The sequence below is a fragment of the Camelus bactrianus genome, chromosome 9, assembly GCF_048773025.1.
Source record: "Camelus bactrianus isolate YW-2024 breed Bactrian camel chromosome 9, ASM4877302v1, whole genome shotgun sequence".
In the NCBI taxonomy this organism is placed as follows: Eukaryota; Metazoa; Chordata; class Mammalia; order Artiodactyla; family Camelidae; genus Camelus; species Camelus bactrianus.
The window spans coordinates 47,690,494-47,705,039 of record NC_133547.1 but is presented as its reverse complement, the minus strand read 5'-3'; the positions used below and the strand labels follow the sequence as shown (position 1 = coordinate 47,705,039).

At 44.8% G+C, this 14,546-nt stretch overlaps 1 protein-coding gene across 2 annotated transcripts in view; it reads left to right on the top strand.

Moving 5' to 3' along the window:
- The window catches only part of TBX15 (T-box transcription factor 15), a 103,875-nt gene extending 89,541 nt beyond the window's left edge, over nt 1–14,334 (top strand). For both annotated transcript variants that reach the window (XM_010968037.3, XM_010968049.3), the window contains exons 7-8: nt 2,542–2,639; nt 11,839–14,334. In XM_010968037.3, coding sequence (XP_010966339.1) covers nt 2,542–2,639; nt 11,839–12,623 — 883 coding nt within the window. In that variant the 3' untranslated portion in view covers nt 12,624–14,334. The remainder of the gene's footprint in view (nt 1–2,541; nt 2,640–11,838) is intronic.
- The last annotated feature ends 212 nt before the right edge of the window (nt 14,335–14,546 follow it).

Sequence of the window (14,546 nt, the reverse complement as noted above, 5' to 3'; positions counted from 1 at the left end):
ATTAGTAATGTGGTTAGGAATGTATGGTCTTAGCCATTAGTTTTCAGTAGTCATAACCTCCACCACCAGCTTCACCACCAAAAAGACCCTTGTGACAGAACCCTGGACTTGATGAACCGTGGGCGTGTCCATATGTGGTATGTCCTACAGTACATTCTTAACAGCTCACAGAGATCTTCCTGATGAGGATGTGGAAAATGTCTGACACTCTCACCGTTTGCCCATTGGTGATGGAGCCAGAGGGTGTAAGTTACAGCAGAGATGTCAGCCCAAGGTCAGAAAGAACTTTCTAACAGATCTGTCTAAAGATGAAATATCTTCCTTGGGAAATACTCAAACAGAGGCTGGATAACCATCCAAGGTGGTATCAAAGGAAGTAGAAGTAGGTGACACCCAAGAACCTTCCCAATTTTTAAACCTCTGATTCTGTAACTCAGTCTTTCCATTGGATAAGTGGATAAATAATCGCTATCCTGCATAGAGTTGACCACTTAAGTGAAATTATTAATACCTTTGCCATAGTCTTTTTGCCTTTTATGAAAATGAAGTCAGAGTTCATTTTCTATTCCTTGAATAAATACAACCCTCGCAGTATGTCAGTGCATTATTGCCACCTCAATCTTCTATTGCTCTATTATGAAATGGATAATATTCATTTGTACCTGAGCTAATATTTTTGTCCCCATCCTTGGTACATGTTCCTGAGAAGAGCAGACTAGGAGGTGGAACAATAAAGGCCTTGCCATTTGCAGTGAGCCTCCTGTGCCATTAAAGGGAATCCTAAAGATGTTCTGGTGAGCCCACAACATTCCAAAGCCAGGCAGTCAGATCTAAGCCTGGCCTGTCTATTTTTTATGTTCATCAAGGCTCAGCGTGGCTTTATCTGCCTATCCCCTTATTATTCTGAACTCTCTAATTGCCTGGACTCTTTCTCTCCACAAATAGTTTCATGTACTGTATTCAGCATTAATGTAGGGTGACTATCTGGAGATGTCTTCTATTCCTACTTTTAACAGATTAACAGCTAATAAACACCATGCAACACCCTCTCCTCTCAACCTCTTCTAAAAATACAGAGTTTGATTTGCCAACATTGGTGTATTTAAAGCCTCCAAGATGCCAGGGAAGACTTTAGAAAGTTAACTGTGCAAGTAAGGCCCATTCAGAGAGGAAATTTTCCAACACAAAGAGCCAATCGGTGTATCATCAGCTCATCAGAGGAGAACCTCGGGGGATCTTATAGTCATTTATAAGGAAAGGTTATTTGTTTTCACTTAAAGCTTCTCACTTTATTCTTGGTATGCCAGCTGAAGAGAAGACTAGAAACGTATTACGTAGGGAAAAGGACAGGCAGCTAAATTTCATCCTAAGAGGAAAAGTCTCTCGTTTCCAGGAAGGGACACCATGTTACCTTCCAGTGACTTTGCAGTGAAAGGACTTACGCCACCTACTCTTCTCTAACCTCTTTCCCCTCCCTTCTCGTAGTCCCTGAACTTGCCCTCCCTCCACTTAGCCAGAAGTGAAGCAGTTAATTTTAAAGAAAAATCAAGAATCAGAAGGTGCCTTCAAAGCTTTAAACAAGGCACAAACCAATATTCTGTTTTGAGGATATGGAATATCAGCAAGAATATGTCTAAGGTGATCTGGATAACCTGGATAATTGTGTTGGAAGAATGCCCATCAACACCTCATCTATATATGATAGAGGGGATTTACTGAAGGGTAAATTAGACACTGTGCACATAGTTCAAGTAATGAAATTTCCAGTATCAACAAAACAGAGGTCTTAAACTAATGTATTTGTAAAATGTTGGCTGTTTCCTGAAGTCCCAAGTCTATGACTCTCAAAGACCAGCTTGATTATTATACAAAATATAGGTAAATATTTGCAGAAATGTATTGGTCTTTTTGTTTGAAGTAAAATTTCTGGGACCAAACCCTCTTTGTGCCTTCAGGTAGGTATTTCTTACTGCAACAGAAACTCAAGTGTGTTTGACTGCTTACCTCTCCTTTGATTTCTATTGCCCAGCCTCTATCTGTTGATTTAAGAAGCTTTTAAAGTCACAGCAATATGACAGTTTCATTGACTCCACAACCGTGGTGGTGGAGTTGACTGTGGGACAGGCTGTGTCAATGTGCTGAGGTAATGACGAGGACACCATCCTGTACTAGATAAATAACACTACTCTCTGCTCAACTCTATTCGTGATAGCAGTGACCTTGACCTTTAACACTCAACATGTTTTTTTTCATGCAGACCAAAGCTTTGAAGAAAGGTCAGAGTGCAACAGACTTATGACCTAGTTACACATCTTCTAAACTGGGTTAATTTCTTCTTTCTCCTGCAATCCAGCCTCTTCTTTTTTTTTTTTAAATCCAGCCTCTTCTGTACCTTGTGCTCTTCCAGACTGATCTACCCTAGTGCTCATCTCTCTCAGCGCCTACACCTGGTCACACCAACCACCTTTGGATTTTTTTTTTAAAATCAGTGCATTTCTTGCAGTTATTTACAACTTCCTCTGCTGGCTTTTCTCTCTGTAGAACTGGACTGGAAGCCATCATGGAGACGTATGCGTTCTGGAGACCCCCTGTGCGCACGCTCACCTTTGAAGATTTCACCACCATGCAAAAGCAACAAGGTAAAGGCCTGGGGCAAGCCTCTGCCTCTCGGCTGCGCTGGGGAGGGAGCGGGAGCCGGACTGCGTGTAGCGCATCTGGTCCCCAGCCACGCCATGGGTTACACCGACTCTACTGGAAGGAAGAGTACCGGGTAGCTCTGAAAATAACCAGAGCGTCATCACTCGTGCGAATCAGCCGGTTCCAGAGGCAGCATTTCACCTGGCACCCCCAAACTCTCTCTCCCTTCCCAACAGCAAGGTTGATTGCAATGGTGGTGAAATTATTATTTCTGTTGCTAAGCATTCACATAACCCTTGGAATTTGAACAGATCTTCATCACAATTTCATTACTCATGGCAGCCTTATCAGTTTTCTTATTCTAGTTTTTTTTTTATGTTTTGGGGTATTTTTATGTTTGTTTATTTTTATTTTTTTAAGTGGAGGTACTGGGGATTGAACCTAGGACCCTGTGCATGTTTACCATGCATTCTACCACTGAGCTATACCCACCCTGACCCTTTCCTCTTCTAATTTTGTAGATGAGAAACAACTTAGCTCCAGACAATGACAATACGTTGTTCAGGTCTGACAGTGAGGAGGGGGCTGCCACAAGCTGTCTCCTCTTTTGCTTATGTGGAGACACACCCATGTCAAGTTGAAGTGCCAGGTGGACTTCTTCCTCCCACTGCTCCATGCTTTTCATACACTCTCTAACCTCCCTTCTCTTGGAGCTCAGGTTGGGAAGTCTGTGGCCATGTGTACAGCTGGCTTCTGGGCTGCTTTCAGCTCCTTTTCTCAGTCCAGCCACTGGCTTTCCCAGGCGCAGCGCCCAGTCACCTGGGTACCCACGTGAAAACTTCCCCAAATGTCAGACGCTGTGTGAGTACCTCTCCAGCCTCCTCTGGCCCCACAATGACAGTGGTCAAACTTACTGACTGAGCTTATTCTGTTCTGCCAAATGGTTGCCATTAATAGAGTCCTACTTTTTGAATTGGGGGCTCTGTGATATAGGACCCCATTCTTGGACTTGATAACACATTCCGTTCTCAGCGAGGCTCTAGCAGTTTGCACACTTTTAGGTTTTGTAACCTAAATTACTGAACTTTCTCTGGTTTTAAGCTGGAAATAGTGATTAAAAGCATAATCTTTTAAAGCTGGAGTCAGACAGCTTGGGTTAGGCTCGTATCATTGTTCTTTCCTAGCTTGGTGACCTTGGCCAAGCCCCTCATCCTTTCTGACATTGAGTTTTCTCATCTGCATGATGGGAGAATGTAATAGAATTCTTGTGAGGATTAAATGAGATAATGCATTTAAAAACACAGTAAGAACTCAGTGTGTGCTGGGTGTCATTGTCATCATTGTCACCACCATCATCACCATCATCATCGTTGCCTTCATACCCTTATGTCCCTATATATCGAAACCTAAGAAAAAAATGCACCAGGGACAGGAAATACTGCCGTTCTGCTGATTAATTATTCAAAGCGTGATTTAACTTCACAGGGATCTGGTGAGACAAGTGATTCAGAATTTCCAACCCTTTTTTTTTTTAATAAGTGGAGGAGAAACGGATGCCCTTGGTAGGAGGTGACTTGCTCCTCATAATGCTGTGACTGAAGCAGGGTCAGTGTATATTCAGGGTGTTACTGCTGCTCTGATGCCTTTGTGGCCCTTAAGAGGCAGAGGTCTATGGAAGTTGGGAAATCCGGGCCTTTGTCTTTGATGGCCACTAACTCTCATATAACTTGGGCAAATTACTGCTACTCTGAGTCCATTTCCTCACCCTCAAAGAGGGATAATTTTTTTTTTTTTGTGAGGCCATTTATATAAACATGCTTTATAAATGAAAATGTCTCACATAAAGACACTTGATCCTATTTATTTCTCAGGTGGCTTCTTGCTTCTCTGCCTTTGCTTTACTCATTAACTTTTCAGTTTCTAGCCAAGCAGGAGTTTCTATCACGGAGCCTGGTATGAGAAGGTTGGCAGGAATACTGCCAGTCCCCAAGAGCAGGCATTGGTGGTGACACTGTGTTCATTGCTGTGTCCCCAAATCTATCACAGGGCCTGGCACCCAGGAAATACCTAATGAACAGTGAATGAGGTCCCTTGGTGGCACCGTGGCTCAGCTGGACAGGGTCGATGTCTGATTAAATCTTGGAGCGCAACCACCCAACATGTGTGTGGCTATAGGTGTGGGTGATGACTGGGGATGGTAATCTGTGCTTCACCAGCACGTGGATCCACCGGGCAGGTGCAGGCAAGGGAACCTGCATTGCTTAGGCATGCGGCATAGCAGGTTTCACGGGGCTTCTATTGAAGATATATCAATATTAAGATGACTTACTGACACTTGGGAAACAATGGTTTAAGAGAAACTGAATTTTAAAACAAAATGGCTCATATTCATTGAGTCCCCCCTCCTTTTTTTTTTTTTTTTTTTTTTTTTTTGCACTGATGGAGGGAAATGAGCCTGGAATTATTGGACACGTATGGTGGTGGGATGGGGCTAGAGGAAAAGCCAAGACTCTATTAAACAATTTAACTGGAATACATTTTTGAACTATACAATGAACTTGATCCAGAGTCTCATTATTAAAAAATATGTGGCTTGGTTTCTTGATGTTAACAAAGGATGTAAAAGTAACAACACCCGTTCCTTCTTCCTTTAAAAACCAAGACTTCCAGTAACTCTGAACAGTATCAGTCATCAAGTGAAGATGAGACATGGCTGTCTGTGCTGAAGTTTTGTATCTTAGAAGAAGTAAAGAGTGGTGAGCTTCTAGTGGAAACTTCAGTGGCAGACTGATTTTGTAGTAACTCCCTTCTGGTGAGGAGCGTGTTGGCAGTGTTAGCACCAAACCGAAGATCCAGATAGTGACTGACCCACCTGGGTGTCCGTATTACCTCATTGCTTCCAACAGATGAATATCTGGATGTCAGATACGCGGCCCTGGGACAGTTTGCACTGTTGCTGCCACTGGAGACTGGAGCAACCATTCTGCTTGGATGAAGTTAAGGGTACTTTTTCCATCTTGCCCTTGCTGTCATTTTAATTTCTCTTTCATTTGCTCAGTATATGATTCCATGAAGCTCCATTAAGACCCATTAAATTGTTGGGGGTTTCATTAACATCCATCTGTTAATAAAATTTCAAGGAAAGTGCTTAGGTGAATTAGTTACAGTTTTACAAAAATCCAAGTCCTTTTATTTTCAAAACCACGTTGAATGGATGCCCTATAGAGTTGTTTCGCTTGTGGACAAGAATGCATGGAATTCATTTTCCTCTGCCTTTAGCACAAAAATCAACTGAGGACCAGAGCAGCCTGGCAACATATCTGCAGTTAAGTGGTGGCAGAACTGAGCTGAGAACTCCAAAGCAGATCTTCTGCCTTCCCAGGCACTTTCCTTCCCACTAGACCTTCTTCATTCTTATTCATTAACACTCCAAAAAAGTTAGTTTACACTTCCAACTGATGGTTTATTGTCAACAGTTTGAGCATTCAATCTAAGTAGTAGGTCCATATTTCATTTCTGTGAAGTCAAGTGTATGGTTTTATTTTCAGACGTCTTCCTTTAGAATCAAAAAGGGAGTTAATACTTTTGGAGAGTCTGGAGACAGGAATCATATTTCAGGAATTGCTTCTGCCTGAACACTGCTTGTGGCAGGGACAAAATGAATTAACCAAGTAAGTGATGCTTGGGGAAGTCGAGTGAGGTGATACCGATGCAGAAGTAAAAAGAAGAGTCCAGGTCAGTTATGACCAAGTTTAGACCTGTTGTTCTGATGATACATACAATGGAACTACTTGTATGGCCAAACCCGAGAGAGCTTTTGTGAGTGGTGTCTCCAAGTGATCTGACAACTGTCATACAAAAAAGGATCCACCCTGGACCCATGATACCAGAGCTGTTAATACATCTCCCTCTGTGGATGCAAGGAGACCTGCCATTTACAGAAGCCCTCCCTTCTCAACTGGTAGTCGACATCACTAGACAGATTTCAACACCCTCGTGTCTTTTGAGGTTTGTCAGGCAGTTAAGTTAGGATTATGAAGGTCTCTGTTGCTGTTGGGGTTTTCATCTGTTTGATTTGTGTTGATTAGAAGTTGGTCAGTAAAAAGGATCAAATACTGAGCAAATTTATACCAGTAAAAAGATTGGGAAATGAGGCTCTTTCAGTGGACTGCAGTCTTTGAACTAATGTGGGATCATTATAATGTTTCAAAGAGAGTCATCTTATGCTGATCTCATTTATCCCTGAGATAAGGAGTAATGCCCACAAGGAGTTCTACAAGGACTGGAGAGCATCTCAATTTAATCCACTCAAACAAATGGTTATTGGTTACATATTCTATTTTGTCTCGAAGTCCCTTATGTGCGATGCATCCAAAACTGAGTCCATGATTCACCTCACAGACTTGGCGCCCTCTCCTGGGGGAAGGACACCACTCTCCATTAATCATCCTAGATGTTTCCCTCCCTCCTTACCTACCATATCCAACCATTATCGAGCTCTTGGCTCTGGCCACATCTCCAGTCTCCCTTGCTACCACCCTACTCCAAACTGTTATCATCTCTCACCTGACTTCCTTCTCAGGCTCCCCACGGATGTAACACAGCTGCCAGCATCCCTGGACCTACATCTTTTTCAGGTTTAAATGGGATGGGGAAGGTCATATGCCTCCCTCTCAAGAGTTCTAGCAAAATCTCACTGAGTCTCGTTGACTCTAATTAGGCCATCCCTGAACTAATTACCATGGCGGGGACGGGTGGGGAATATGATGCTCCATGCATGAGTCGTGTCCCTGCTCTGGAGGTGCGGATGAAGGGGTGAATGTGGGAGAGGGGGTGTTTCTCAGTGGGAAAAAAGGTACTGTTGCCAGGAGAGAGGCAGGTTAGTTCTAAATGACAATAACAACAGATAGGGACCACAGCAAGGAAGGCAGTACAACAAGTAGCAGAGAGAACAAGCAAGTTAATGGAAAATGAAAAAAATGGGGGATTCCACCTGGGGCCTGTGGTAGGTGTAAAACAGGGCCATTTCAGAAGCAGAGAGACTTAAAACACAGAGGCCCATGTGAAACATGAGAATTGGGTGACTATGTTAAAAGCTATTTTAAAGGGAAGAGGTTTGGATCTATGCATATCTTTAAACTTAATGAAGAAGGATGCCCTAGGAGTCTAAGATTGAAACCACCCAATTCCCATTAGCACTACAATGTTTCATATTTGCATCTTGAGAAGGGTACTCATTTCAATTAAGGGTAATTTCTTAGTTGGGAGGAAAAGGGCTGTGATCATTAAACTTTATGGCCTCTGGGTTTATTCCCTGGGATCCGTCCATAGGCTGCTGACATCTTACCTCTTACCTGTTCGAAAGCCTCCAAGAAGGCTACTCAAGGACACGCAGTGAATCAGCACTCCTCAGGGCCAGATGCCATTCAGTTATATGAGAGAAGAGTCTGGCTCATGGAACCAAGTAATTACATGGAAATTTATTCTCGACTAGCCCAGATGGGATTTTGTTTTACTGTTTTTCAATTTTGGGGGTGGGGGAGGGGAAAGCACAAGAAAACAAACCCAAAAGGAAGCTGTATGTGAAAGCCTCCATATTACAGTCTGGAAGTGATCAATTTAAAGATGCAAAAGTCAGCAGGTTTGGTATTCAGGATTTTCACGGTCACATTTAACTTGTCTTCATGGTACACCAGTGTATTCTAGGTTATTGTCCTCGTACGGAATCACTGCTAAAAATGTATTCTTTTTGGTTCGTTTGGCTGTGAGCCTTGAATATTGGAGCAGTTAGTGTTGAATATGAATTATAATGAGGAACTCTTCACTTTAGTCCACGGGCAAAATACGATGCAGGGAAGTGGGGCGGTGGGGGATTCGTCCTGAAATGCTGGAGAGTTTTCAGCTACTTAGAGCATTACATTTTAATCACCTCCCAGATGTGGGTTAAGACCTCTGAGGATAATGGGAAAGACACCAGCCAGCCTATTTGTGTTCAGTTCTGCTTTGCTTGATCTGATCTGAGAAGAGATGGAGACATGGTGGAGAGTGAGCGGAAAGGGACAGATAGTTCAGGAAGAAAGCAGAATTGGTTTAGCCTTAGGGAATATGGGCCTGAGGGGTGGCCAGTGCTCCATCATTCACAGCCGTGGCAGTGCCTCTAGCCTGTTACATCCGGGCAGTTGGCTGTGACATAACGCTCGCCAGAGTGTGGAGAGGCCAAGATGCTCAGCTGCATAGACAGAGGCCAGCACCTGATAGCCATCCCCATTAGACCCCAAATGCTCTAAGAGTCCTTCCTCCTTCCTTCACTCCTTCTTCCCTCATTGGAGAGAGGAGAAAAACAGATTTTTATTCCTATCTGCACTTGGTAACGTATATTATTTCCTCCATTTCTCAAAACCTGCTTACAAGGTAGATCGTCAAGATTCTATTTATATGGACAAAGCTAACTTGCTAAGGTCCCATAATCAGTAAGACAGCTGGGGTTGGAACGGGGTGTGTCTGACCCTACAGTCCATGCTTACCCATTAAGTAAACTTTAAATAAGGACTCTTAGAGCATTCTGGACCTGGTGGGTACAGAGGGGATAAAGGCAAAGGAAGAAGAGGCCACACAGGAAAGGGAGACATGCCTTCCTCTGAGAGCAGCTCTGACCCCTTTGCATCAGTGTGGCCTGGCCTCCTGCTCGCCCGAGTGCTTCTGCGGCAAGAGGCCTCTAGGCAGCCAAGTGTGGAAATGTACCATGAAGGCAGCCTGCCTCCTTAGGCTTATTTAGTGCTGGGCTGGCTCTTCCAACCTTGGAAAGCAGCTGACCAGCTGTTAGATCACAAGAGAATAAAGACTTCTCAGTTATCTCTGTCTGCATCTCGGCAAAATGAACGCCATAGTCTTCTCTCTCTGGGTGGACTTTGAAAAATGGCTATTACCTGTAGAGAGTACTTTAAGTGCATGCGAGCATTTCTTCAAAGCAAACGCAAGCAACGTGACCTTCTCTTGGACAAGCTTGCTCTCCCCCTCAAAACACTGGTTTGGATAGGGGCTCCCGCCCCCTGAAGCTCAGCAGGCCACCAAGTCTCATTTCCAGTGAGTGTCATATAAAAGCCAAAGCAAGCTGACTACAAACTTTTTACCATGTGCCTCTCATCTGCTCAGCAGAAATCCCTGTAACTTGTTAATAGTTCCCTTCTTATTTTTTTTTTTCTAGTGAAACCAATTGAGGCCTTAAATCAGTACCATTCGTTCCATCTTGGCCCATCCGAGAAAACCATTTAGAGTTGTAAAAAGTCATCTGCTCCATCGTGCACTTCCTGCTGCAGGGCTTGGGCCAGTGCCTGATGGAGCGTACCTGTAACAGGATGGAACAGTGTGCTGAACAGGGGGCCTCCTTGAAGACCCCATAAACACCAGACCTGGGAGAGCAAGGATGGACTTTCAAAGAGAGGGGACCAGATACACATCCCATAAAACACAAATCTCTTTACAGCTGGAGTCAAGTTTCTCCATTTGTGCCATGGCACTTATTACACTGACACATGGCATTTAGGGTAGAAGAGGGCGAAAACGTGTAGGACACCTCAAAGAGGAACCACATGCTTGCTGAAAATGAATCCCTGAGCTGAGCCACTCAGTGAGACAGAAATAAGAGGTGTGTTCTCCCTCAGCCTTCCCTTCAAGAACTTCTTTATTAAACTACCCGAGAACACATTTGAAGTATGGTGGGTTGAACTGGCCCTTTCTGTTGGTGCATCAGCCATCAACCCAGTTCTGATATCTGCACGTTCTAAGAGTGACCCTCTCAAATACAAATTCAGGGATTTTAGGAGATGAAGGAGGTCCTCTAACTAAATAGTGGCCCCTGGACCAGTATCACCTGAGAACTTATTGAAAATGCAAATTCTCAGGCCCTGCTCCAAACCTACAGAATTAGAAACTCTGGTGTGGAATCAGCGATCTATGCTTTAACAAGCCCTGCAGGTGATTCTCATGCACCTTAAAGTTTAAGAATCACTACTCTGGGTACCTCAGAATAAGGAATTTGGATTGTATGTTTGGTTCTCAATCCTGGTTTGCACATTAGAATCATTTGGGGAGTTTTGAAAACAACATGGATATGGAGCTTCCGTGTTGCTCAGAAATTCTCATGTCATTGGTCTGAGGTGGGATCCTGCAATTTCAGTAGTTTTTAAAGCTCGAAGCCTCTCCTAGCTTTGGAATCACTGACCTAACCAATTTCTCATCTTCCTGATAAACTGAAACCCAGAGAGGGGATGTGATGTGCCCAAGGTCACAGGGAAGGTTAGTGTGGCAGAGCTGTGAGTGGAATGCAGTTCTCTTGCCTTGATAACCTGTTTGGCTACTTGTCCTCATGAATATCCCAGATGCAAAGACTGTACTTACTATCTATGTTTCAATCTCTGGGCCAGGGCAGGTTATTATAATTAGGGAGATTAGCAGAGCCTCTGGATCTCAGTGAGTCAGTTTCAAGTTAGCCTTGCTTTGTGCTGACCCAGCTCTTTCAATTGTGCTCATGTCTTTCATATGATACAACTTCAACCCCATATCCTAGTTGCTACTACCTGGGCCTCTCTGCTCAGCCCTCCCAGGCCTCAACCTTGGCATGGCACCCTGCTCCAGGGCCCCATTTCCTCTGAGATTAAGGTCCTGAAATTTGGCATGCTGTATTTTTGGATGGAAGATTAAATATGGCAAAGCAAGCAACCATCTCAAGTTAAAATCCATCTTTAATGCATTTCCACTGAGAATGGGAAAAGCTGAGTGAGTGGGTTTTAATGCTGAATACCAGAGGTCTTACTGGAAAGTGAATGTGATGGCAAGAAATGGCAAAGTGACTATTGGAAGATTTATTTTATTTTTTTTTTGAAAAATAAGACTTACTAAAGCTCTTCCACAGAGAAGCAAAAAAGTTTAGTTTTCTTTTTTGGTCGCCCTCTTTGTCCTCTCTTTTGGAGTGAGTGAGTGAGTGTATGTGTGTACGTGCGTGTATGTGCATGCGCACACCTATGTATGTGTGCACAGGTGGAATCTCTTAGCCTAAGTCTGCTGAGTTAAGGGAAAGCATTGGTTTTGTAAAAATCAGCTTATCTTGGATATTGGAAGGACCTCGTTCACGGCTTGCATCTGGCCAAGATGACTCATCTGAAAAGGCCTCTGCATCAGTGGTATTTATGTTTTCTCTTGCAGGGGGCAGCACAGGCACTTCCCCAACCACCTCCAGCACTGGGACACCATCGCCTTCAGCTTCTTCTCATCTTTTATCTCCATCCTGTTCTCCTCCAACATTTCACCTGGCCCCCAACACTTTCAACGTGGGCTGTCGAGAGAGCCAGCTGTGCAATCTAAACCTCTCCGATTACCCACCATGTGCCCGGAGCAACATGGCTGCCTTGCAGAGCTACCCGGGGCTGAGTGACAGTGGCTACAACAGGCTTCAGAGTGGCACTGCTTCGGCCACTCAGCCCTCCGAAACCTTCATGCCTCAGCGGACTCCATCCCTGATCTCAGGAATACCAACTCCTCCCTCGTTGCCTAGCAACGGCAAGATGGAAGCCTACGGTGGCCAGCTGGGGTCCTTCCCCACCTCCCAGTTTCAGTACGTCATGCAGGCGGGCAACGCCGCCTCCAGCTCGTCCTCACCACACATGTTTGGGGGCAGCCACATGCAGCAGAGCTCCTACAATGCCTTCTCTCTCCACAACCCTTACAATCTGTATGGATACAATTTCCCCACTTCCCCTAGGCTAGCCGCAAGCCCAGAAAAACTGAGTGCCTCTCAAAGCACTTTACTCTGTTCTTCTCCTTCCAACGGGGCCTTCGGAGAGAGGCAGTACCTGCCCACGGGGATGGAGCACAGCATGCACATGATTAGCCCTTCGCCCGGTAATCAGCAGGCGACTAACACCTGTGACGGCCGGCAGTACGGGGCGGTCCCCGGCTCCTCCTCTCAGATGTCCGTTCACATGGTTTAGTGGCCAGTCCAAGCAGCACGGAGCCAACCGCAGCCAAGGCCCCAGAGTCTCCATGGGCAGATCCTCCTCTTTGGGAGCCTTTGAAAAACAGGAACTGTGTACTATTATTAATATATATATATATATATAATTTTTTTTTCTGGAGGAGGAAAGCACATCCCAAGAACAACAAGAGACATTTAAGCCGCTGAAGGCTACTTCCGGTGGAATCGTCTCCAACTCAGTGGCCATTCCCTGCCTTCCCAAACGTTAGTTTTATAAAGCATCGCCTACTCCAGAGTGGCCTTTGAAGAAACTGAATACTCATTTTGTAATAATGTTAAGGGAGATGCTAGCATGTAGCAGCCACGAGAAGTTACCCGCACACAAATACAGACCTACCTATACCTACATGCATACACACGTACATCTATATCCATACACAAACTCATCCACACACAAACACATGTGCACACTGACGCGGAACTGGGTGAACTCTGCGGAGGGAAGCCCGGAATGGGTGCTTTCACCAAGCATTTGTCTGTGTACAACACTCTATGAACTGGGCCAGCAGTAGCTGCCAGCATTTCTCCCCTGCAGCTTCCACTATTCCTGGAATGAACCCCTGGAACCCCTTCCCATCAATGAGGGTGGAAAGACATCAGTACTACGCCTGGACTTGGCTTCCCGAAGAAGATTGCTTTTGAACTTTGGCTCTCTTCATTTGGTGCGCTGTCATCCCAGTGGTGCCCGTGAAAAGAGGGATTAAGAGCAGCTGCGTGAGAGCGAGAGAGAGAGAAAGAGAGAGAATGAGAAGGAGAAGGAATAGAGAGCGAGAGAGAGGTGGAGAGCAAGGCTGAACGAGGAAGTGTGAGCAGTGATGAGAGTTTGAATTCACCAAGGATGTGTTTTGGGGGTTTTCCCCTCCTCCCCTGCCCCCCCTACAGGTTATGGAAAGAGTCTTGGAGTTTTGGGGTGTCAACCTCTCTGGGACACTGTGCACGGTCAGGGCACTGGTGAGTAGGACCGGGGCAAGGAAGGCATCTCCATCCCACAGTGCTGACCATCGTGACCCAGGAGAGAGGAGCGCCACGTGGGAAGTGCCAACGCCAGAGCCAGCAGTCTGGCAGGGGAAGGACATAGAAGGAGTATGAGGAAGGAAGACTTCTGTAATCCCGACCGAGGATCCCAGGAACAGAGGTGACACACGGAGCCCTGGCCTTCCTGATGCCAGCTCCAGATGCCTGACCTGGGTCTCGGGCCGCATTGCCACTGTGGCAGGAGGAATTGCCCCTGTTCCAGGGAATTGCAGACGGGCCTTCTACAGCCTTCCAGCTGCCCTTAGGGCTCCATTTTTATCAAATAGTTCATTGCATTTTGACGTTTTGGGTTTTTTTTCCTTCATTTTCCCTTCCCCTTCAAACCCTTTAATGATAAGAAAACAAGTGAAGTTTGGTGCAAGCGAAAGTTTTTCAGTGGTGTGGAAATGCAAATACCCAGTAAAAGAATACAGATATTATGAAGATTTTTGGTTTTGAGGTGTTGTAGATAAATGTATTTATGTGCCTAGTGGGGAATCCAATATTATGAATATTAAAAAAAAAGGGGGCAATCAAAAGGGTATGTAAAATATGTATGAAGAAAAGGTGTATAAAAGTTTGCCCTTATGCACGGAACTCTGTTTCTAAGTGCCAAGCACAGAAAGCCGCTAAATAAAATCTTTGCAATTGTCTTCTGTGTATCTGTTCATGTGGAATACGCAGATAGCAGCCTGTGCATTTGCTTCGTGCTTTACAGTGAGCACAGCACTCTCATCTGTACTACATAACAGGATCTTTATTCAGACCATGTGAAGTCTATACTATCATCCTCATTTTATGATGAGTAACTACGCTGCTGAGAGACTGGATATCCGGGATCACACCGCCTGTCAGAGAGGGAACG